Consider the following 24,561-nt stretch of genomic DNA (forward strand, 5'->3'; position numbering starts at 1 on the left):
ACAATCTTATTTTATTAAAAAAACAGCACCCTTATACCCCAATGGTTGGGCACTCCCCACCTCCTATGACAGACAGTACAGAGATTTATGACTCCTCTCTGATAGACACCCGGTCAGGAAAGAGGGAATGAAAGCCGCAACCACTCCTAGTCACATGGTGCACAATGCAGGACGGTCCCTGCTATGAGAAAAAGCACGCCTAGCTTAATGTAAGCTGCATAGCTCTCAAAGTGAAACCTGTATATTCCCTAACAGCCTATGAGCCCATAACATCTCGCATATAAAAGCAGCATAAAATCAAATAAACATAAGATTATTCCCCACTGTTCAATAATCACCCTCAGGAGATATTAACCCTTGATTCCATAAAGATAAAGGAGCCACACTGTGACCCTACCTTCTAGCGTTAACATGAGTGTAAAGTAATGAAACTATCTTACCGGAATCTATGCCGTGGAAACAGTGACACAGTCCTTCAAGTTTGACAGATTGTAGCAGAGCTTCTGACATGGACTTGAGTGAAGAAAGCAGGCAGCGAAACTCGTCAACACTGGTTGCTTAAGGAGCTGTTAATATGAGTCGGGATGGTTTCGCAGAAAGACTCTCCCTGCATCTCTGGACTCTAACTTAAATCCATGCTCTCACTGAGAGGCTGACAGGACTACTTAAAACTCCAGTCCCATCTCAAAGAATACTACCCTCCATAAGAGACTACTCCAAAATCTTCTGACACTTCTCTGCCAACCTCCTGTGACGAAAGACAAAGAATGACTGGGGTTAGGAGGAAGTGGGGGAGGTATTTACGCCTTTGGCTGGGGTGTCTTTGCCTCCTCCTGGTGGCCAGGTTCAGTATTTCCCACAAGAAAGGAATGCAGCTGTGGACTCTTCCCATATTAAGAAGGAAACACAAACTCCCTCTCCACTCAGCCTGTTATAGCTTCTGAAGGTGACAACCTAAAAGTAAATTGTATAACCAGAAATTAAATAACAGCTTGATTCATATTCCAAAGTGGCACGCACCAAGAAAGACTAGTCCTATAAAACAAGGGATTACAGAAAACATAAAGATCCCCCCTTTTGTTGATAATAGCCACGGAAGGGAGGCTTCGTGAGCGCTATGTGGGCAACTGAGACAAGATACGGAAGTTCTGTATAATTTACGATAACCCTATAACCCCACCACTCCCGTACAAAGTTTACCAAGCAGTCAGTTACAAGGGTGGACAGGATAGAACTCAGCAGAGACAAACAGGTAATGTCACTGAGAAATCAAAACAGAAGTTTTCTTCTAAATAAGACCCAAGAAAGAAGCAAGTACACCCAATTGGCACTGCTTTATTATCATGCTAGAATGACATACAGCTGCACCAGCTGCCCTTGTAGACCGTTTTTACACACCAGTGGCACGGGTGCCCTTATCACTTGACCAACTGAAATTGTACTTTTTGTTGGCACATTGACTGTTGGTAATCCCACAGGACATCATAAAGGCAGCTCTCCCAACTGTTGTTTTTAGCAGGACCAATGAGAGAAGGCAGATGTCTCAAGCAGCAGAAGTTCCTGAATTATTGTCTAAAGTACTATTTACAGTATCATAATGAAAGACCAAACAATGTAAAGGCAAATAAGAACATATTATTGAACTACTTGTTAACGAAAAGAAAAATCTTCAATGTTACATTTTAGAAAAATGCTTTTCACAGTGGCTCAGGAGAAACCATCAAATGCCAAGAATAAGAAAATTTATGCTTACTTGATAAATGTATTTCTTTTTTGACACAATGAGTCCACGGATCATCTTAATTACTAATGGGATATTCACCTCCTGGTCAGCAGGAGGAGACAAAGAGCACCACAGCAGAGCTGTTAAATAGCTCCTCCCTTCCCTCCCACTCCAGTCATTCGACAGAAGTTAGGAAGAGAAAGGAAAAGCCAAGGTGCAGAGGTGTCTGAAGTTTACAATAACCCACAACCTGTCTATAAGAACAGGCCGGGCCGTGGACTCATTGTATCAAAAAAGAAATACATTTATCAAGCAAGCATAAATGTTCTTTTCTTTAAGACACGATGAGTCCACAGATCATCTTAATTACTAATGGGATTCAATACCCAAGCTAGAGTACACAGATAAGGGAGTGACAAGACAGGGAACTTAAACGGAAGGCACCACTGCTTGAAGAACCTTTCTCCCAAAAGTGGCCTTGGCCGAGGCAAAATTGCCAAATTTGTAGAACTTTGAAAAAGTGTGAAGAGAGGACCAAGTTGCAGCCTTGCAAATCTGTTCCACAGAAGCTTCATGTTTGAACGCCCATGAGGAAGCAACAATCCTCGTGGAATGAGCCGTATCTCTGGAGGCTGCTGACCAGCAGTCTCATATGCAAAACATATGATACTCTTCAGCCGAAGAGAAAGAAAAGTACTCATAACTTTCTGTCCCTTACATTTTCCTGAGAAAAATACAAACAAAGAAGAAGACTGACGAAAGTCCTTAATCTCTTGCAAGAAAAACTTTAACTCACGGACCACATCCAAATTGTGCAGAAGTCTTCCCTTTTGAGAAGGATTAGGACACAAGGAAGGAACAACAATTACCTGAATAATGTTCCGATCAGAAACAACTATAGGAAGAAATCCTAATTTAGTACATAAAACTACCTTATCTGAATGAAAAATAAGATAAGATACTGTAATGCCAAAAGCTCTGACACTCTCTGAGCAGAAGAAATCGCAACAGGAAAAAAAACTTTCCAAGATAACTTAATATCTAAGGAATGCATAGGCTCAAACTGAATCCCTTGAAGAACTTAAGAATTAAATTCAGACTCCATGGAGGAGTAACTGGTGTAAACAAAGGCCTAATCCTGACCAAGGCCTGACAAAATGATTGCACATCTGGAACATCCGCCAGACATGTGGGAAAAACAAAATAGAGAAGGCCCAGATTTGACCCTTTAGGGAACTAGTCAATAAGCCTTTCTCCAAACCTTCTTGGAGAAAAGACAAAATTCTAGGGATCCTAACTACTCCATGAGTAGCTCTTGGATTCACACCAATAGAGATATGTACGTCATATCTTAAAGCAAATCTTTCTATTTACAGGCTTAAAAGTCTGAATCATGGTCTCTATGACCGAGTCAGAAAACCCCCGCTTGGATAACATTAAGCGTTAAATCTCCAAGCAATCAGCTTCAGAGAAACTAGATGTGGGTGAAGGAATGGCACTTGAATTAGAAGGTCCTGCCTCAACGGAAATCACCAAGGCGGCAGAGATGACATGTCCACCAGATCTGCATTCCAAATCCTGCGAGGCCAAGCAGGAGCGATGAGGATCACCGATGCCCTCACCTGCTTGATTCGAGCAATGACTCGAGGAAGAAGCGCAAACGGAGGAAATAGATATGCTAGAGAGAAGGTCCAAGGAACCGCCAAAGCATCCAACAGTTCGCCTAGGAATCCCTGAACCTCTACCCGTGTCTCAGGAACTTGGCATTCTGCCGGGATGCCAAGAGATCTAATTCCGGCTGAACCCACCTGAGAATCAGTCAGGAGAACACTTGGAGTTCCCACTCCCCCGGATGAAAGGTCTGCCTGCTCAGGAAGTCCGCCTCCCAGTTGTTCACCCCTGGAATGTGGGTCACCGACAGGCAACAAGAATGGGCCTCTGCCCACTGAATTATTTTTTGTTACCTCGATCATCGCTAAGGAACTTCTCGTTCCTGCCCGATGATAGATGTAAGCCACTGAAAATATACTGTCCGACTGGAACCTGATAAACTGGACCAAGGCTAACTAGGGCCAGGCCATAAGAGCCTTCAAGATCGCTCTCAGCTCCAGAATGTTTATAGGTAGAACAGACTGAGTCCAAACTCCCTGAGCCCTTTAAGGAGCCCCAGACCACTCCCTATCCTATAAGGCTGGCGTCAGTTGACACAATCACCCAAGATGGTCTGCGAAGGCAGATTCCTTGGGAGAGATGATTCAGAGACAACCACTATTGAAGAGAATCCCTCGTCTCCTGCTCCAGTAGTATTCGAGGAGACAAGTTCGCATAATCTCCGTTCCTTGAACATGCTTAACCAAAGCAAAGCAAACCGTAATCCCAGAACCCTTGTAAAAATTCTGAAAGTTGTGGCAAGACCGAAGTAACGGGCCACAAACTGGACGTGTTTGTACAGAAAAACAAACTTTAGGAACATGTGATGATCCCTGTAAATGGGAACATGCAGGAATGCGTCCTTTAAATCCACTGTTATTAATTGACTCTCTTGGATCAAAGCAAAACTGGAACGAATAGTTTCCATCTTGAAGGACGGTACTCTGAGAAATTTGTTTAGACTCTTGAGATCTAAAACTGGCTTGAAGGTCCCTTTTGGGAACCATGAACAGATTGGAATGAAATCCCAAACCCTGTTCTTACACCGGACCGATCACTCCCAGGTTGGAAAAGTCTCTTACGCAGAGTAAGAACGCCTCTTTTTGTCTGGACTGCAGACAATCCTGAAAACAGAAACCTGCTTCTGGGAGGAAAACCTTTGAACGCTAACCTGTATCCCTGGGACACTATCTCTATTGTCCCGGGATCCTGAACCTCTCAAACCCAAGCCTGAACGAAGGAGGAAAGTCTGCCCCCTACAAGATCCGGTCCCGAATCGGGGGCCTGCCCTTCATGCTGTCCTTGATTCAACAGCAGGCTTTTTGGATTGTTCTCTCCATGCAGGTTTAGTCTGTTCCTGTTTGGAGGCAGTAGAGGAAGAATTTCCCTTGAAGATTCGGAAGGAACGAAAGTTGCTCTGTCGTCCTTTTCCCTTATCCTGAGGGAGGAGACCCTTAGCTTCCGTGATGTCAGAGATAATCTCCAACAGGCCAGGTACAAACAAGGTCTGCCCCTTGTAAGGAATAGCTAAAAATTATGAATGTATGTATGGGGTACTTGTAAAGTACGGCAAATCACCCGTAAGGGTCTCAAGGCACTGCTCATCCTGTCGACCTCAGGAGGATGAAACTTGAGTGGACCTCGCAGGGGACTGAACCTGCAACCCTTGGGTTGCTACAGAACTTAACCACACAGTGCCTTAGCATGCTGGGCTATCCGATAAAGTATAGAAGCTTAGACTTAGAGGACACATCCGCAGACCAAGGCTTTAACCATAAGGCTCGAGCTAGAATAGAGAAACCAAAATCTTAGCTCCCAGCTTTGATTAACTTGAAGGGAAGCATCCATAATAAAGGGATTAGCCAGTTTAAGGGCGTTTATCCTATCCTGGGATTTCACTTAAAGAAGTTTCTGTCCTGATGATGTTATCAGGCAACACCTCAACCAATATGCTGCCGCACTAGTGACGGTAGCAATGCACACAAATGGCTGTCATTGTAATTGTAAGCCCTGGTGTACAAAAAAAACTTTTTTTTTTTTGTAAAATTACGACTGAGGAGTCGCTGTCCAAAGTAGCTAAAACCTTCTTGAGTAACAGACAGGAGACATGGCTTAAACTTGAAAAATACAACTTCAGCATCAACAAGAGGAATTACACTGTTTTAGAGACATCACTTGCTGAATGTCTGCACTACCTCAAACGCTTTCCCTGTAATATTGGAAAAGCAGACAATGCATCAAAACACATAAGTGCGAAGTCTAATAATGTAACTCAAATGAGTTATAAAGGAAGCGCAGGGCACTGCATGTGAGGGCAATACATTTTGGGACTTCAAAAAGGGAAAATTGTATATAATAAACATTGAAATTAAAATTCTGAACAACAACCTCTTTGAAAACTGTTGTCTCAGAACAAAACACTATTCCTAAGGATTAAATTCCTCACATACCTAAGGAATAGCAAAAGAGACTCTCTGCATAGCCTCTTGGTCCACTCTGGATTGACAAGAAAACCAAGAGCTCCCAAAGAATCCTTTAATCATTGAATAACTGTACCCAAACAAAAACGTTACTGTCACTTTAAATTTTAAAGAGTATTTTTTTTATTTTTTTATTATATATTGTTGTAAAAATGACAGAACAGCTTAAATAGGCTTTGTAATTTATCAAAAACCCCTCAGCAGTGCTGAGGTGCCTGATTGAACAGAAAAACCATCTCCCTCTGAGCAGCACATTCATGATCCGCAACAGGGAAAAAAGTGTCTCCGGTCTCATTACACATATAGTATGAGGATGCGTATAGGACCAGTAACTGCTCTGGAAGAGAAGGGAAAAAGGAGCGGTATGCAATACCGCCCCCCCCCCAAGGACTGCCGTCGTGGGCTTTAACAAAAACAGACTTCTCCCAGTCGCCATATCGTTTTATGGCGTGCTATGCAAATTCAGAGACAAACCAAACAGACTTGACAAAAAAAACTCATCTCCCAGTTGGCACTTTTCTTATGTATCCGCCGGGAGATGAGATAAAGTGCCCCAGACACTAAATAGGACAATAATCAACCAGACGTAAAAACACCAAAGCACACCCGCCTAGGGCAAAAACAAAATTCATGCTTACCTGATAAATTTATTTCTCTTGTGGTGTATCCAGTCCACGGGTTCATCCATTACTTGTGGGATATTCTCCTTCCCCACAGGAAGCTGCAAGAGGACACCCACAGCAGAGCTGTCTATATAGCTCCTCCCCTAACTGCCACCCCCAGTCATTCGACCGAAGACAAGCAAGAAAAAAAGGAGAAACTATAGGGTGCAGTGGTGACAGTAGTTTAAAAATAAAAATAAAAAATCACCTGCCTTAAAATGACAGGGCGGGCCGTGGACTGGATACACCACAAGAGAAAGAAATTTATCAGGTAAGCATAAATTTTGTTTTCTCTTGTAAAGGTGTATCCAGTTCACGGGTTCATCCATTACTTGTGGGATACCAATACCAAAGCTTTAGGACACGGATGCAGGGAGGGACAAGGCAGGAACTTAAACGGAAGGCACCACTGCCTGTAAGACCTTTCTCCCAAAAATAGCCTCCGAAGAAGCAAAAGTATAAAATTTATAAAATTTAGAAAAGGTATGAAGCGAAGACCAAGTCGCCGCCTTACAAACCTGTTCAACAGAGGCCTCATGTTTAAAAGCCCATGTGGAAGCTACTGCTCTAGTAGAATGAGCTGTAATTCTTTCAGGAGGCTGCTGGCCAGCAGTCTCATAAGCTAAGCGTATTATACTTCTTAGCCAAAAAGAAAGAGAAGTTGCCGAAGCCTTTTGGCCTCTCCTCTGTCCAGAGTAGACAACAAACAAAGCAGATGTTTGACGAAAATCCTTTGTAGCTTGTAAATAAAACTTTAAAGCACGAACCACATCAAGATTGTGTAATAGACGTTCCTTCTTTGAAGAAGGATTAGGACATAGTGAAGGAACAACTATCTCCTGATTGATATTCTTATTAAATACCACCTTAGGAAGAAACCCAGGTTTGGTACGTAACACTAACTTATCTGCATGGAAAATCAGATAAGGGGAATCACATTGTAAAGCAGATAACTCCGAAACTCTTCGAGCCGAGGAGATAGCTACTAAAAACAGAACTTTCCAAGATAAAAGCTTAATATCTATGGAATGCAAAGGTTCAAACGGAACCCCTTGAAGAACTTTAAGAACTAAATTTAAACTCCATGGCGGAGCAACAGGTTTAAACACAGGCTTGATTCTAACTAAAGCCTGACAAAACGCCTGAACATCTGGAACCTCAGCCAGACGTTAGTGCAAAAGAATAGACAGAGCAGAAATCTGTCCCTTTAAGGAACTAGCTGACAAACCCTTCTCCAATCCTTCTTGGAGAAAAGATAATATCCTAGGAATCCTGACCTTACTCCATTAGTAACCCTTGGATTCACACCAATGAAGATATTTACACCACATCTTATGATAGATTTTCCTGGTGACAGGCTTTCGAGCCTGAATTAAGGTATCAATAACTGATTCGGAAAAACCACGCTTTGATAGAATCAAGCGTTCAATCTCCAAGCAGTCAGACGTAGAGAAATTAGATTTGGATGTTTGAAAGGACCTTGAAGTAGAAGGTCCTGCCTTAGCGGCAGAGTCCATGGTGGAAAAGATGACATGTCCACCAGATCTGCATACCAAGTCCTGCGTGGCCACGCAGGGGCTATCAAGATCACTGAAGCTCTCTCCTGCTTGATCTTGGCAATCAGACGAGGGAGCAGAGGAAACGGTGGAAACACATAAGACAGGCTGAAGGACCAGGGTGCTGCTAGAGCATCTATCAGCGCTGCCTTGGGAACCCTGGACCCGTAACAAGGAAGCTTGGCGTTCTGACGAGACGCCATGAGATCCAGTTCTGGTTTGCCCCAAAGTTGGATCAACTGGGCAAATACCTCCGGATGGAGCTCCCACTCCCCCGGATGAAAAGTCTGCCGACTTAGAAAATCCGCCTCCCAGTTCTCTACTCCTGGGATATGGATAGCTGAGAGATGGCAAGAGTGAACCTCTGCCCATAGAATTATCTTTGAAACCTCCAACATTGCCAGGGGACTCCTTGTTCCCCCCTGATGGTTGATATAGGCTATAGTCGTGATGTTGTCCGACTGAAATCTGATGAACCTGACCGCAGCTAGCTGAGGCCAAGCCTGAAGAGCAATGAATATCGCTCTTAGTTCCAGAATGTTTATCGGAAGGAGGGCCTCCTCCTGAGTCCACGAACCCTGAGCCTTCAGGGAGTTCCAGACTGCACCCCAGCCCAGAAGGCTGGCATCTGTCGTTACTATAGTCCATTCTGGCCTGCGGAAACTCAATCCCTTGGACAGATGGACCCGAGATAGCCACCAGAGAAGAGAATCCCTGGTCTCTTGATCCAGATTTAGTAGAGGGGACAAATCTGTGTAATCCCTATTCCACTGATTGAGCATGCAAAATTGCAGTGGTCTGAGATGTAGGCGGGCAAACGGAACAATGTCCATTGCCGCTACCATTAATCCGATTACATCCATACACTGAGCCACTGACGGACGAGAAATGGAATAAAGAGCACGGCAGGAAGTTAGAAGTTTTGACAACCTGACCTCTGTCAGATAAATCTTCATTTCTACTGAATCTATCAGAGTTCCTAGGAAGGAAACTCTTGTGAGAGGTAAGAGAGAACTCTTTCCTTCGTTCACCTTCCACCCGTGAGACCTTAGGAATGCCAGAACAGTGTCTGTATGGGACCTGGCGAATTGAAAAGTTGACGCCTGTATCAGGATGTCGTCTAGGTAAGGGGCTACTGCTATACCCTGCGGTCTTAGAACCGCCAGAAGGGACCCTAGAACCTTCGTAAAGATTATTGGTGCCGTGGCTAACCCAAAGGGAAGAGCCACAAACTGGTAAAGCCTGTCTAGGAAGGCGAACCTGAGAAACTGATGATGATCCCTGTGTATCGGAATATGTAGATAAGCATCCTTTAAATCCATGGTAGTCATATATTGACCCTCCTGGATCATAGGTAGGATGGTTCGAATAGTCTCCATCTTGAAGGATGGGACCCGGAGAAATTTGTTTAGGATCTTGAGATCCAAGATTGGTCTGAAAGTTCCCTCTTTCTTGGGAACTATAAACAGATTTGAATAGAAGCCCTGCCCCTGTTACTCCTTTGGAACTGGGTGGATCACTCCCATAACTAGTAGGTCTTGAACACAATGTAAGAATGCCTCTCTCTTTATCTGGTTTGCAGATAATTGTGAGAGATGAAATCTCCCCTTTGGAGATGAAGCTTTGAAATCCAGAAGATATCCCTGGGAAACAATCTCCAGAGCCCAGGGATCCTGGACGTCTCTTGCCCAAGCCTGGGTGAAGAGAGAAAGTCTGCCCCCCACTAGATCCGGTCCCGGATCGGGGGCTACTCCTTCATGCTGTCTTGGAGGCAGCAGCAGGCTTTTTGGCTTGTTTCCCCTTGTTCCAAGCCTGGTTAGGTCTCCAGACTAGCTTGGACTGGGCAAAATTTCCCTCTTGTTTTGTAGAAGAGGAAGATGAAGCTGCGCCACTCTTGAAGTTTCGAAGGAAACGAAAATTAGTCTGTTTGGTCCTTAACTTCTTGGACCTATCCTGGGGAAGGGCGTGGCCTTTTCCTCCAGTAATATCAGAAATGATCTCCTTCAGTCCAGGCCCAAATAGGGTCTGCCCTTTGAAGGGGATATTGAGAAGTTTAGACTTTGAAGTGACATCAGCTGACCAGGATTTAAGCCATAGCGCCCTACGTGCCTGAATGGCAAAACCTGAATTTTTAGCCGTTAGCTTGGTTAAATAAAAAACGGCGTCAGAAATAAATGAATTGGCTAACTTAAGAGCTTTAAGCCTATCAAGGATATCATTCAACGGGGTCTCTACCTGTAAAGCCTCCTCCAGAGACTCGAACCAGAAAGCCGCTGCAGCAGTGACTGGGGCAATGCATGCAAGAGGCTGGAGAAAAAAACCTTGTTGTATAAAGATTTTCTTAAGGAAACCCTCTAATTTCTTATCCATAGGATCTAGGAAAGCACAACTGTCCTCAACAGGAATAGTTGTACGCTTAGCTAGGGTAGAGACCGCTCCCTCCACCTTAGGGACTGTCTGCCACAAGTCCCGTGTAGCGGCATCTATAGGAAACATTTTATTAAAAGCAGGAGGGGGAGAGAACGGCACACCTGGTCTATCCCATTCCTTAGTAATAATTTCTGAAAACCTCTTAGGGATTGGAAAAACATCAGTGTAAACAGGCACTGCAAAGTATTTGTCCATTTTACACAATTTCTCTGGGACTACAATGGTGTCACAGTCATCCAGAGACGCTAAAACCTCCCTGAGCAACACGCGGAGGTGTTCAAGCTTAAATTTAAATGCTGTCATTTCAGAGTCAGACTGAAGTAACGCCTTCCCTGAATCAGAGAAGTCACCCACAGATAGAAGCTCTCCTGCTTCAACTTCTGCACATTGTGAGGGTATATCAGACATAGCTACTAAAGCGTCAGAGAGCTCTGTATTTGTTCTAGCCCCAGAGCTGTCTCGCTTTCCTTATAACCCTGGCAGTTTGGACAATACCTCAGTGAGGGTATGATTCATAACTGCCGCCATGTCTTGTAAACGCATTGGACGCGCTAGATGTACTTGGCATCCCTTGAGCGGGAGTTATAGGTTCTGACACGTGGGGAGAGCTAGATGTCAGTCTCAGAAACCTCAGGTGATAAATCTTTAAAAGCCATAATATTGTCTACACCAAGTCACCACATCTCTCTTGATACTTCCTTTCTTGTCGAGAGCTGCAAGAGAATGACTGGGGGTGGCAGTTAGGGGAGGAGCTATATAGACAGTTCTGCTGTGGGTGTCCTCTTGCAGCTTCCTGTTGGGAAGGAGAATATCCCACAAGTAATGGATGAACCCGTGGACTGGATACACCTTTACAAGAGAAATTAGCACAGTAAACTCTCGGTCGGCAAGTTTCTTATGAAACCGCCGGGAGATTAGATACAGCGCCTCAGAGACCAATTAGTATAAATACACCCGCCTAGGGTGATGACAGTACAGTAATCTCCCGGTCGGCATGTTTCTTATGAAACTGCCGGGAGATTAGATAAAGTGCCTTAGAAACTAAGCCTTTCAGTACAGTCATCTCCCGGTCGGCATGTTTCTTTAAGTAACTCCCGGAGATGTGATTACCACCATCGTCATGCCCTGTGAGTCAAAATAAATACAGAGTGGCCCCAGTGCCTGCGCGAGCTGTCACATAATCTCCTAAGTATCAGGGAGAATTTATGCAAAATAAAAATAAAGTGCCCATCCATTAAGGGCTTCTTTATAAATCCCATCCATACAGAGTAAGTGCCCAACTTCTTCTGAGTTCCTTCTTTATGTCCCCAGAAATAAAGGCAGCACTTACCTCATATACTGCCCGACAGCAAAGGCAGCTCCCAGGTTTGCGAGGTCCTATTTCTCACATGGACCTGTGAAAGAGGAGAAAATACTGAGTAATATCGCTCAAATTTTTCAGGGTTAGGGCAGCATACATGTATGGGAGGCGCAGTGAGAATTATGTCCCACAAGTTGCCATTGCTCTAAAGCCACCAAAAGCTCTACTGAAGAAACTGATATGGACTACGGCTACACCCAAGAACAAAGTAGCACAATCTTGTACTACTTTAAAAATAATAAACTCTTGATTGAAGAATCTAATCTAACACCTCACTTTACCTCTTTCTATCACTAACATAGGTAAAGAGAATGACTGGAGTGGGAGGGAAGGGAGGAGCTATTTAACAGCTCTGCTGTGGTGCTCTTTGCCTCCTCCTGCTGACCAGGAGGTGAATATCCCATTAGTAATTAAGATGATCCGTGGACTCATCGTGTCTTAAAAAAGAAAAGAGGCACCAAGAACATGCATTTAGCTAGAATATAGGCTACTGCTTGAATTGCTGATATGAGTATTGAACCCACTGAGAGGAAAATGCTTTGTTAGGTACTTTATTATTGCACTGTTGCTTGCATATACCTGTTTAACACCCTTGCAAAGGCATTAAACAACACAGCAACACTACTGTAAGCTAGCTGAACACATCTGGTGAGCCAATGACAAGAGATATGTGCAGCTAACCATCATCAGTTAGCTTAGGTACTTCCAAAAAATGTGGAAAAACAGCACACTTTTTCTTCTGTCAAGGGGCACGGAATATCAGATTTGCCAAATCTTCTGAGACATCAAAAACAGAATGATTCCAGCCTCCAAATTCAATAAAAGACCTTTATTTCATGCAGGGTCCCAGAACAAATACAACGTTTCAGGTCTATACTAGACCCTTAATCATGTATACTTGAAACGTTGTGTTTGTTCTGGGACCCTGCATGAAATAATAAAGGTCTTTTATTGAATTTGGAGGCTGGAATCATTCTGTTTTTGACATCATCAGTTAGCTCCCATTAGTGCATTGCTGCTCCTGAGACTACCTATATATGCATTTCAACAAAGGATACAATTCTGCTCTGGAATCTGTGACCCTGATAAAAAGCATTAAATATAGATCAGTTTTGTTTTCACTGATCAGAGTGAACGACTATAAACTCATAATAAGGCACATTGCATTCCTAGCACTGCTGATGATCAACTCTTCTTTCCACCTAACACATTGGTAAACAAATATTTACTTTGTCCTCGAGTTCCGGTCCCTGCTACGATCTCTGCTCCGGTGGTGACTTCTGCTCCGACTGCGACTCCTTGATCGGGATCGGTGGCGGTGATGTTTGTCACGGGACTGAGACCTTGTTTTTCTCTTGCGATCTCGAGAAGAGGAGCGAGAGCGGTGCTTGCGGTGTTCCCTGGACCTTGATCTAAGTAGCAACAAAACAAAAAACATAATTTATGTAAGAATTTACCTGATAAATTAATTTATTTCATATTGGCAAGAGTCCATGAGCTAGTGAAGTATGGGATATACAATCCTACCAGGAGGGGCAAAGTTTCCCAAACCTCAAAATGCCTATAAATACACCCCTCACCACACCCACAATTCAGTTTAACGAATAGCCAAGAAGTGGGGTGATAAAGAAAGGAGTAAAAATCATCAACAAAGGAATTGGAATAATTGTGCTTTATACAAAAAAAATCATAACCACCATAAAAAGGGAGGGCCTCATGGACTCTTGCCAATATGAAAGAAATTAATCAGGTAAATTCTTACATAAATTATGTTTTCTTTAATGTAATTGGCAAGAGTCCATGAGCTAGTGACGTATGGGATAGCAATACCCAAGATGTTGAACTCCACTTAAGAGTCACTAGAGAGGGAAGGATAAAAAATAAACAGCCATATTCCGCTGAAAAATTAAATCCACAACCCAAAATATAAGGTTATTCTTCAAATGACAAGAAAAACTTAAAACATCAGCAGAAGAATCAAACAAACATATGCCTGAAGAACTCTTCTACCAAAAACGGCTTCTGAAGAAGCAAATACATCGAAATGGTAGAATATAGTAAATGTATGCAAAGAGGACCAAGTTGCCGCTTTGCAAATCTGATCAACTGAAGCTTCATTCTTAAAAGCCCACAAAGTGGAGACTGATCTAGAAAAATGAGCTGTAATTCTCTGAAGCGGGGCCTGACCCGACTCCAATAAGCTTGAAGAATCAAAAAGCTTTAACCAAGAAGCCAAGGAAATAGCAGAAGCATTCTGACCTTTCCTAGGACCAGAAAATATAACAAATAGTCTAGAAGTCTTCCTGAAATCTTTAGTAGCTTCAAAATAATATTTCAAAGCACTCAACACATCCAAAGAATGTAATAATCTTTCCAAAGAATTCTTAGGATTAGGACACAAGAAAGGGACAACAATTTCTCTACTAATGTTGTTAGAATTCACAACTTCAGGAAAAAATGTAAATGAAGTCCGCAAAAATGCCTTATCCTGATGAAAAATCAGAAAAGGAGATTCACAATAAAGAGCAGATAGCTCAGAAACTCCTCTAGCAGAAGAGATGGCCAAAAGGAACAGCACTTTCCAAGAAAGTAGTTAAATTCCAAAGAATGCATAGGCTCAAAATGGAGGAACCTGTAAAGGACTCAAAACCAAATTAAGACTACAAGGAGGAGAGATTGATTTAATGACAGGCTTAATAAGAACTAAAGCCTGTACAAAACAGTGAATATAAGGAAGGCCTGAACCTCTACCCAATAAAAAACCCTGCTTCGTCTGAAGCCGAGAAAATTTTGAAGGAAAAGCCTCAAGGACACTGACTCGCAGCTAGTCCAGAAGCCCAACTAGAGACAGAAAAACGGACTCGACTGAGCCAACAGTCCTGCAGGAGACACCATCGCCCAACCAAGTCACCCCCCACTAATGAAGGGAACATCAGCCAAAACCCCTAAGGGGACAAGGCAAGGAGAACCAAGGAAACCAAAAGGTCCCCTTTCAAAAAAAGAACACCTCCAATAGTGAGTCCAACTCACAAAGACCCAAAGGGGCCCAAACAAGAAAGGAGGCCACGCCTATACCAGCGAAACCCGGGATAAACCCAGGCACAGAGACAGAAAAGACTTGTCTCCAATAATCCTGCATGTACTGAATGCAACCAAAAACGGCAAAGCCCTCTAAGCGTCGGAACAGAGAATACCAAAGTATTCAACCACAAAAAAAAAATGTGGAAGAACCCAGAGTCCATAACGGGACGACACAGAGGGTCCTTGCGAGGAGGAAGAAACAGTCAAGCAGAAAGAAAACTGCAAAAGCAGCACTCAGAGGGCACGCTCCAGGCAACCTAAGCCACCAGACCTACACACAGGTCACAAAAAAAGGGACACAAAACCTCAATTGAGGCCCCCAGAGAAGGAGAGTATACCTTCAGAGCCCGAAGGAAGAGGAAACTCTCTCCTAAAAGCAAAGGAGCATGTTGAAAAGGAAATCCATATCCTAGCAGACTGAGCAAACAAGATAGACTCAATAAGTCCGCACATCCAGAGGAGACTGCGACCTGAACGCAGCGCCTTAGACCACTCGGCCATCCTGACCTGCAGACCCCCACTCAGCTGGACCAACCCAGCCTCAGGGATCCCTAACCGAGGAACAGAAGAATCCTGAAACTGGTACAGGAACGAGCATAATGATAGCAGCGCCATCCCCACAGAGTACAGGTACAACCCAACTCCGAAACAGGACCATAGACCTAAGGATCTAACAAAAAAAGGCCTCACAAGTCTGACTTGGAGCCGGCAAGAACCCAGGGGGAACCCATCCCCCCCTTTCCGCCTCCCAACCAGGACAAGCCCCAAGAAAGGACTCCATCTCCATAGGGAGAATATACCCTAAAGAAGGGATGAGGCCAGAAAGGCAACAAATGTCCTCAAGGCCCGAAGCCACCGGCTAATGGGAGGACAAATCTACAACACGAATGTCCTAGAAAAGGACCCCCCTACAAGTGGCTTGCCAAGCAGAGACACAGCCAACCCATTCGCCTGCAGAGCAGGGAATTCCCGGGTTACACTGGCAAGCTGACAAAGGGAATGCAACCGTAAGGCGCACTAGAAATGGACATCCAGCGCCAGCAGCTGGGTATGAATCAACAACCCTTGGAGGCGCAAGTCACAAAGCTAAACCTAGTGCACCTGGCCTGCTCTGTTGCAAAGAGTAATACATACTCCGAAAACCTGGCCATCATGACCAGGTCAGATAGATGGAGCAAGGACAAAGCCCAAGTTCCCACTACCGTGGAACACCCCGACCAGCCCTGAGATCCAAGACTCTAAAACAACCCAAGACTGGGTCAGGAAAAAGGCCAGAAGCCACAGCAAATCTGAAGTCTCGGGAAGAAAAACAGGTCCGGGCACCTAACAACCTTACCCTAGAACTAAACACCCCACCTGGCCAAAAAGCCAGACACCAGGGATATGAATGCATATCCAGAGAATCCGGATAGCGAAAAGGACTTGAAAGCTCCGACCAAACGAAGGAACCATCGTTAGCCAAGTCCAACGCTCCAAGGAGCAAGGCTAGAAGTCCTATGAAGAGACTTCTCAAGGCCTCAGGACAACATAAGGGATACCTCGAGGTCCGAAAAAAACCCCGTTCTAGCAGGGCTAGTCTCCCCATCACCTCCACACCAGCAGAGGACACACAGAAGAGACAGGCGCTAAGCCTTCCCAGCTTCGGGAAACCGCAAGCTAAACAAAGTCCCCACAGGGATCAACCATCACCCGGAATACAGATCCCTAAAAGGAGATCAAACTCACTCTGGGACAATGGAAGCAGACCCAAAGGTCTCATCACTCAGACAGACAGTACACATCAAGAGTAAGAGCTGTATCTAGATACGCTATAAATAGTGTATGCGCACACCTGCAAGGTGCCAAGAACTGTACTGGTTTTAAACTGAAAACCCTCCACAGGCTAGACACCCTAATTTGATACAAGCTGTTGGATCACGCCCACAAGGGCAATCCAGAGGAATAAAAATGAAGGCCAAACTGCTCAAACTGCAATGGGGCACTAAGCCCTCCCACCCTCCACCGCATGGGGGAGGAAACACTATGGTCTGAAAATATCAGATGTCAGTAACGCAGCGGAAAAACCTCCCCTGACCCGGTCATCTATGACTGAAGGCTATAAGGACTGAAAGAATCCTGCCCGCCCTACAGACCCACAGGTCCTCTCGAATGCTTAGTTGAACATGAAAACCAATGATAACCTGATCACTCAGTGCTTCTACCGTACCAGCCGAGCAGAACAGCGCCACGTGTCTGAACAGCAACAAGACAGAATGAACCCAACAGGACCAGCCTGCACTTAGGGTCCTAACTGGCAAGCTGCAAAATTCTCTCTCATAAAGGAGAAAAAAGAAAACAGACCTTATAACATAGGACTAACGTGTCCAAAACAACTTCCGAAGAACAAAGAGTATCGATCCCAGAAGGTTCCTGAAGGAAGCAAAACCAAATAAAAGACATCCCATTGGATACAAATAAAATATAAGGCAACCCGGAGGTTAACGCCCAAAAAGACACAGGCCTGCCCGCAGGACAAGCCAAACGGAGCCCTAGCTTTCAAAAAACTTATCCCCACATGTTTAATGAGGTGCACCATTCGAATTAGTAGACTGAAAATCCCTGTATCTGGTAACGATAGGGTCATTCAATAATTGAAAAACATGTCTGAGCAAAAAGGCAAAGGCGCGCAATCCTGTAACGAAAGGCACAATACTTAGGGACAGTAACACCTGTGGGGAACTGTAGAGGCCCTCCCCAAGGCGGAAGGCCCGGGACAATAGGGCACAAGCACATTCTCAAATAAATGTCTGGACTCTGCAGACGAACAATCGCCAACATTATGTGGAAGCGAAAACGTGCTGCAACCTCCGGGGGGAACACGCCACCCTGCATGGAGGAATCAGAAACTGGGTTACCCACATGTGTAGAAGTTTGAATTGTTAGGGAACTCGCCTTTCGAAGGACAGGACCCGCAGAGGCGGATGGCTCAGCTGTCCCTTGATTCCCCGAGCCCGAGGAACCAGGCACTCTAAAATGGCATACGGAACAAAACTGGTTGACATGTGTCAACGAGGCCAGTCCGGATTAGTCACCGGACACAGAATCTGAAATCAAAATAGTCTCAGTATCAGAATCCTCCGTAACTGAATCTGAAATTAGCACAGTCTCAGCATCCTCCATAACTGGATAGAGGAAATATGGACTAAAGAAGTAAAACAAAAACGGCACCTGACACCCACAATGGCTGGGGCACTCACCACCTCCTATGACCAGACCCCTGCGGGCTAGAAAATTTCCTTTGCCACACGGTCGGGAATGCAGAAATAGAAAACGGAATGTAATCATGCCCGAACACAAGGTGAACTGTACAGTCCAAAAAAACATAATTTATGCTTACCTGATAAATTCCTTTCTTCTGTAGTGTGATCAGTCCACGGGTCATCATTACTTCTGGGATATTACTCCTCCCCAACAGGAAGTGCAAGAGGATTCACCCAGCAGAGCTGCATATAGCTCCTCCCCTCTACGTCACTCCCAGTCATTCGACCAAGGACCAACGAGAAAGGAAAAGCCAAGGGTGAAGTGGTGACTGGAGTATAAATTAAAAAATATTTACCTGCCTTAAAAACAGGGCGGGCCGTGGACTGATCACACTACAGAAGAAAGGAATTTATCAGGTAAGCATAAATTATGTTTTCTTCTGTTAAGTGTGATCAGTCCACGGGTCATCATTACTTCTGGGATACCAATACCAAAGCAAAAGTACACGGATGACGGGAGGGATAGGCAGGCTCTTTATACAGAAGGAACCACTGCCTGAAGAACCTTTCTCCCAAAAATAGCCTCCGATGAAGCAAAAGTGTCAAATTTGTAAAATTTGGAAAAAGTATGAAGCGAAGACCAAGTTGCAGCCTTGCAAATCTGTTCAACAGAGGCCTCATTCTTGAAGGCCCAAGTGGAAGCCACAGCTCTAGTAGAATGAGCTGTAATTCTTTCAGGAGGCTGCTGTCCAGCAGTCTCATAAGCTAAACGAATTATGCTACGAAGCCAAAAAGAAAGAGAGGTAGCGGAAGCTTTTTGACCTCTCCTCTGCCCAGAGTAAATGACAAACAGAGAAGACGTTTGTCGAAATTCCTTAGTTGCCTGTAAGTAAAATTTTAGAGCACGGACTACATCCAGGTTGTGCAGTAGACGTTCCTTCTTTGAAGAAGGATTTGGGCATAAAGAAGGAACAACAATCTCTTGATTGATATTCCTGTTAGTAACTACCTTAGGTAAGAACCCAGGTTTAGTACGCAGGACTACCTTATCCGAATGAAAAATCAAATAAGGAGAATCACAATGTAAGGCTGATAATTCAGAGACTCTTCGAGCCGAGGAAATAGCCATTAAAAATAGAACTTTCCAAGATAACAACTTTATATCAATGGAATGAAGGGGTTCAAACGGAACGCCCTGTAAAACATTAAGAACAAGGTTTAAACTCCATGGTGGAGCAACAGTTTTAAACACAGGCTTAATTCTGGCCAAAGCCTGACAAAAAGCCTGGACGTCAGGAACTTCTGACAGACGTTTGTGTAACAGAATGGACAGAGCTGAGATCTGTCCCTTTAATGAACTAGCAGATAAACCCTTTTCTAAACCTTCTTGTAGAAAAGACAATATCCTAGGAATCCTAACCTTACTCCAAGAGTAACCTTTGGATTCACACCAATATAGGTATTTACGCCATATCTTATGGTAAATCTTTCTGGTAACAGGTTTCCTAGCCTGTATTAAGGTATCAATAACTGACTCAGAAAATCCACGTCTTGATAAAATCAAGCGTTCAATTTCCAAGCAGTCAGCTTCAGAGAAGTTAGATTTTGATGTTTGAAGGGACCCTGTATCAGAAGGTCCTGTTTCAGAGGTAGAGACCAAGGTGGACAGGATGACATGTCCACCAGGTCTGCATACCAAGTCCTGCGTGGCCACGCAGGTGCTATTAGAATCACTGATGCTCTCTCTTGTTTGATTCTGGCAATCAATCGAGGAAGCAATGGGAAGGGTGGAAACACGTAAGCCATCCTGAAGTCCCAAGGTGCTGTCAGAGCATCTATCAGGACTGCTCCTGCATCCCTGGATCTGGACCCGTAACGAGGAAGCTTGGCGTTCTGTCGAGACGCCATAAGATCTATCTCTGGTTTGCCCCAACGTCGAAGTATTTGGGCAAAGACCTCCGGATGAAGTTCCCACTCCCCCGGATGAAAAGTCTGACGACTTAAGAAATCCGCCTCCCAGTTCTCCACTCCCGGGATGTGGATTGCTGACAGGTGGCAAGAGTGAGACTCTGCCCAGCAAATTATCCTTGATACTTCCATCATAGCTAGGGAGCTTCTTGTCCCTCCCTGATGGTTGATGTAAGCTACAGTCGTGATGTTGTCCGACTGAAACCTGATGAACCCCCGAGTTGTCAACTGGGGCCAAGCCAGGAGGGCATTGAGAACTGCTCTCAATTCCAGAATGTTTATTGGCAGGAGACTCTCCTCCTGACTCCATTGTCCCTGAGCCTTCAGAGAATTCCAGACGGCACCCCAACCTAGAAGGCTGGCGTCTGTTGTTACAATTGTCCAGTCTGGTCTGCTGAATGGCATCCCCCTGGACAGATGTGGCCGAGAAAGCCACCATAGAAGAGAATTTCTGGTCTCTTGATCCAGATTCAGAGAAGGGGATAAGTCTGAGTAATCCCCATTCCACTGACTTAGCATGCACAGTTGCAGTGGTCTGAGGTGTAAGCGTGCAAAGGGTACTATGTCCTATGTACTATGTCCATTGCCGCTACCATTAAGCCGATTACCTCCATGCATTGAGCCACTGACGGGTGTTGAATGGAATGAAGGGTGCGGCAAGCACTTTGAAGTCTTGTTAGCCTGTCCTCTGTCAGGTAAATCTTCATTTCTACAGAATCTATAAGAGTCCCCAGGAAGGGAACTCTTGTGAGTGGAACGAGTGAACTTTTCTTTCCGTTCACCTTCCATCCATGTGACCTTAGAAATGCCAGCACTAACTCTGTATGAGACTTGGCAGTTTGAAAGCTTGAAGCTTGTATCAGAATGTCGTCTAGGTATGGAGCTACCGAGATTCCCCGCGGTCTTAGTACCGCCAGAAGAGCACCCAGAACCTTTGTGAAGATTCTTGGAGCTGTAGCCAATCCGAATGGAAGAGCCACAAACTGGTAATGCCTGTCTATAGGTACCGATAATGATCTTTGTGAATCGGTATGTGAAGGTAAGCATCCTTTAAATCTACAGTGGTCATGTATTGACCCTCTTGGATCATAGGTAAAATTGTCCGAATAGTCTCCATCTTGAACGATGGAACTCTTAGGAATTTGTTTAGGATCTTTAAGTCCAGGATTGGTCTGAAAGTTCCCTCTTTTTTGGGAACCACAAACAGATTTGAGTAAAACCCCTGTCCCTGTTCCGATCGTGGAACTGGATGGATTACTCCCATTAACAAGAGCTCTTGTACGCAGCGTAGAAACGCCTCTTTCTTTGTCTGGATTGTTGACAATCTTGACAGATGAAATCTCTCTCTTGGAGGAGAGTATTTGAAGTCCAGAAGGTATCCCTGAGATATTATCTCTAGCGCCCAGGGATCCTGAACATCTCTTGCCCAAGCCTGGGCGAAGAGAGAAAGTCTGCCCCCCACTAGATCCGATCCCGGATCGGGGGCCCTCAATTCATGCTGTTTTAGGGGCAGCAGCAGGTTTCCTAGTCTGCTTGCCCTTGTTCCAGGACTGGTTAGGTTTCCAGCCTTGTCTGTAGCGAGCAACAGCTCCTTCCTGTTTTGGTGCAGAGGAAGTTGATGCTGCTCCTGCTTTGAAATTACGAAAGGAACGAAAATTAGACTGTCTAGTCTTGGCTTTGGCCTGAGGCAGGGCATGGCCTTTACCTCCTGTAATGTCAGCGATAATCTCTTTCAACCCGGGCCCGAATAAGGTCTGCCCTTTGAAAGGTATATTAAGCGATTTAGACTTAGAAGTAACATCAGCTGACCAGGATTTTAGCCACAGCGCCCTGCGTGCCTGAATGGCGAATCCTGAATTCTTCGCCGTAAGTTTAGTAAGATGTACTACGGCCTCCGAAATGAATGAATTAGCTAGTTTAAGGACTCTAAGCCTGTCCGTAATGTCGTCCAGAGTAGCTGAACCAATGTTCTCTTCCAGAGACTCAATCCAGAATGCCGCTGCAGCCGTGATCGGCGCAATGCATGCAAGGGGTTGCAATATAAAACCTTGTTGAACAAACATTTTCTTAAGGTAACCCTCTAACTTTTTATCCATTGGATCTGAAAAAGCACAGCTATCCTCCACCGGGATAGTGGTACGCTTAGCTAAGGTAGAAACTGCTCCCTCCACCTTAGGGACCGTTTGCCACAAGTCCCTTGTGGTGGCGTCTATTGGAAACATTTTTCTAAATATCGGAGGGGGTGAGAACGGCACACCAGGTCTATCCCACTCCTTAGTAACAATTTCAGTAAGTCTCTTAGGTATAGGAAAAACCTCAGTACTCGTCGGTACCGCAAAATATTTATCCAACCTACACATTTTCTCTGGTATTGCAACTGTGTTACAATCATTCAGAGCCGCTAACAACTCCCCTAGTAATACACGGAGGTTTTCCAGTTTAAATTTAAAATTTGAAATATCTGAATCCAGTCTGTTTGGATCAGAACCGTCACCCACAGAATGAAGTTCTCCGTCCTCATGTTCTGCCACCTGTGACGCAGTGTCTGACATGGCCCTAATATTATCAGCGCACTCTGTTCTCACCCCAGAGTGATCACGCTTACCTCTTAGTTCTGGTAATTTAGCCAAAACCTCAGTCATAACAGTAGCCATATCCTGTAATGTGATTTGTAATGGCCGCCCAGATGTACTCGGCGCTACAATATCACGCACCTCCCTCTGAGCGGGAGATGTAGGTACTGACACGTGAGGCGAGTTAGTCGGCATAACTCTCCCCTCGTTGTTTGGTGAAATTTGTTCAATTTGTACAGATTGACTTTTATTTAAAGTAGCATCAATACAGTTAGTACATAAATTTCTATTGGGCTCCACTTTGGCATTGCAACAAATGACACAGGTATCATCCTCTGAATCAGACATGTTTAACACACTAGCAAATAAACTTGCAACTTGGAAATACAATTCAATTAGAATAATATTAAAATGTACTGTGCCTTTAAGAAGCACAGAAGATCTATGACAGTTGAAAATTAATAAATTGAAACAGTTATAGCCTCAATCCTTGTAAACAACACAACTTTAGCAAAGGTTTAATCCCATTAGCAAAGATAACAAATTCTGAAAGCAGGAAACAAATTACAGAATAAACGTTTTTTATCTCAGTCAAACTATAATTCTCACAGCTCTGCTGAGAGAAATTACCTCCCTCAAAATAAGTTTTGAAGACCCCTGAGCTCTGTAGAGATGAACCGGATCATGCAGGGAATACAATGAGTTGCTGACTGAAATATTTGATGCATAGAAAAAGCGCCAAAAAACGGCCCCTCCCCCTCACACACAGCAGTGAGGGAGAACAGAAACTGTCAGAAAAACAGATTAAGCAACTGCCAAGTGGAAAAATAGTGCCCAAACATTTATTCACACAGTACCTCAGCAAATGAAAACGATTTTACATTCCAGCAAAAACGTTAAACATAATCTCTAGTTATTAAACAGCTTTATGTATTTCTTACAGTGTAATTCTAGTGAAGTACCATTCCCCAGAATACTGAAGTGTAAAGTATACATACATGACATATCGGTATGGCAGGATTTTCTCATCAATTCCATTGTCAGAAAATAAAAACTGCTACATACCTCTATGCAGATTCATCTGCCCGCTGTCCCCTGATCTGAAGTTTACCTCACTCCTCAGATGGCCGAGAACAGCAATATGATCTTAACTACTCCGGCTAAAATCATAGCAAAACTCTGGTAGATTCTTCTTCAAACTCTGCCAGAGAGGTAATAACACACTCCGGTGCTATTTTAAAATAACAAACTTTTGATTGAAGATATAAAACTAAGTATAATCACCATAGTCCTCTCACACATCCTATCTAGTCGTTGGGTGCAAGAGAATGACTGGGAGTGACGTAGAGGGGAGGAGCTATATGCAGCTCTGCTGGGTGAATCCTCTTGCACTTCCTGTTGGGGAGGAGTAATATCCCAGAAGTAATGATGACCCGTGGACTGATCACACTTAACAGAAGAAAGCACGCCCAACCAAAAGGCTGCATCACTTCAAAAGGCCTCAAAGTTCCAAACCACAAGCCCAAAAACATCACACATAAGCAGATTGAATCACATAACAAACATGATTATAAACCCCCCTGTTCAATAACCCCCCCCTCAGGAGATATTAACTCTCGATTCCAAGATACTAAAAGAGACTCACTGAGACCCTTATATTAGTTAGACCCGCAAGGTGGTAGCCTCTGGGGAAAACATTCACATTACAGTACAATGATGAATAAAGTAAAATGAAATGATCTTACCAGAATCTACGCTGTGGAACAGGAACAAGGCCTTTCAAGTGTGACGGATAGTAGCATCGCCTCCGCCATGGACTTGAGAGAAGAAAGTAGGCAG

The 24,561-nt window shown here is 44.2% G+C and overlaps 1 protein-coding gene across 3 annotated transcripts in view; it reads right to left on the reverse strand.

Annotated features, from left to right (window-relative positions):
* Positions 1-24,561, reverse strand: part of LUC7L2 (LUC7 like 2, pre-mRNA splicing factor) — a 225,451-nt gene that overhangs the window by 15,750 nt on the left and 185,140 nt on the right. For all 3 annotated transcript variants that reach the window (XM_053721357.1, XM_053721358.1, XM_053721356.1), the window contains one exon: positions 13,091-13,273. In XM_053721357.1, the coding sequence (XP_053577332.1) occupies positions 13,091-13,273 (183 nt within the window). The remainder of the gene's footprint in view (positions 1-13,090; positions 13,274-24,561) is intronic.

The sequence above is a fragment of the Bombina bombina genome, chromosome 7 (genome assembly GCF_027579735.1).
Source record: "Bombina bombina isolate aBomBom1 chromosome 7, aBomBom1.pri, whole genome shotgun sequence".
NCBI classification, from domain to species: Eukaryota; Metazoa; Chordata; class Amphibia; order Anura; family Bombinatoridae; genus Bombina; species Bombina bombina.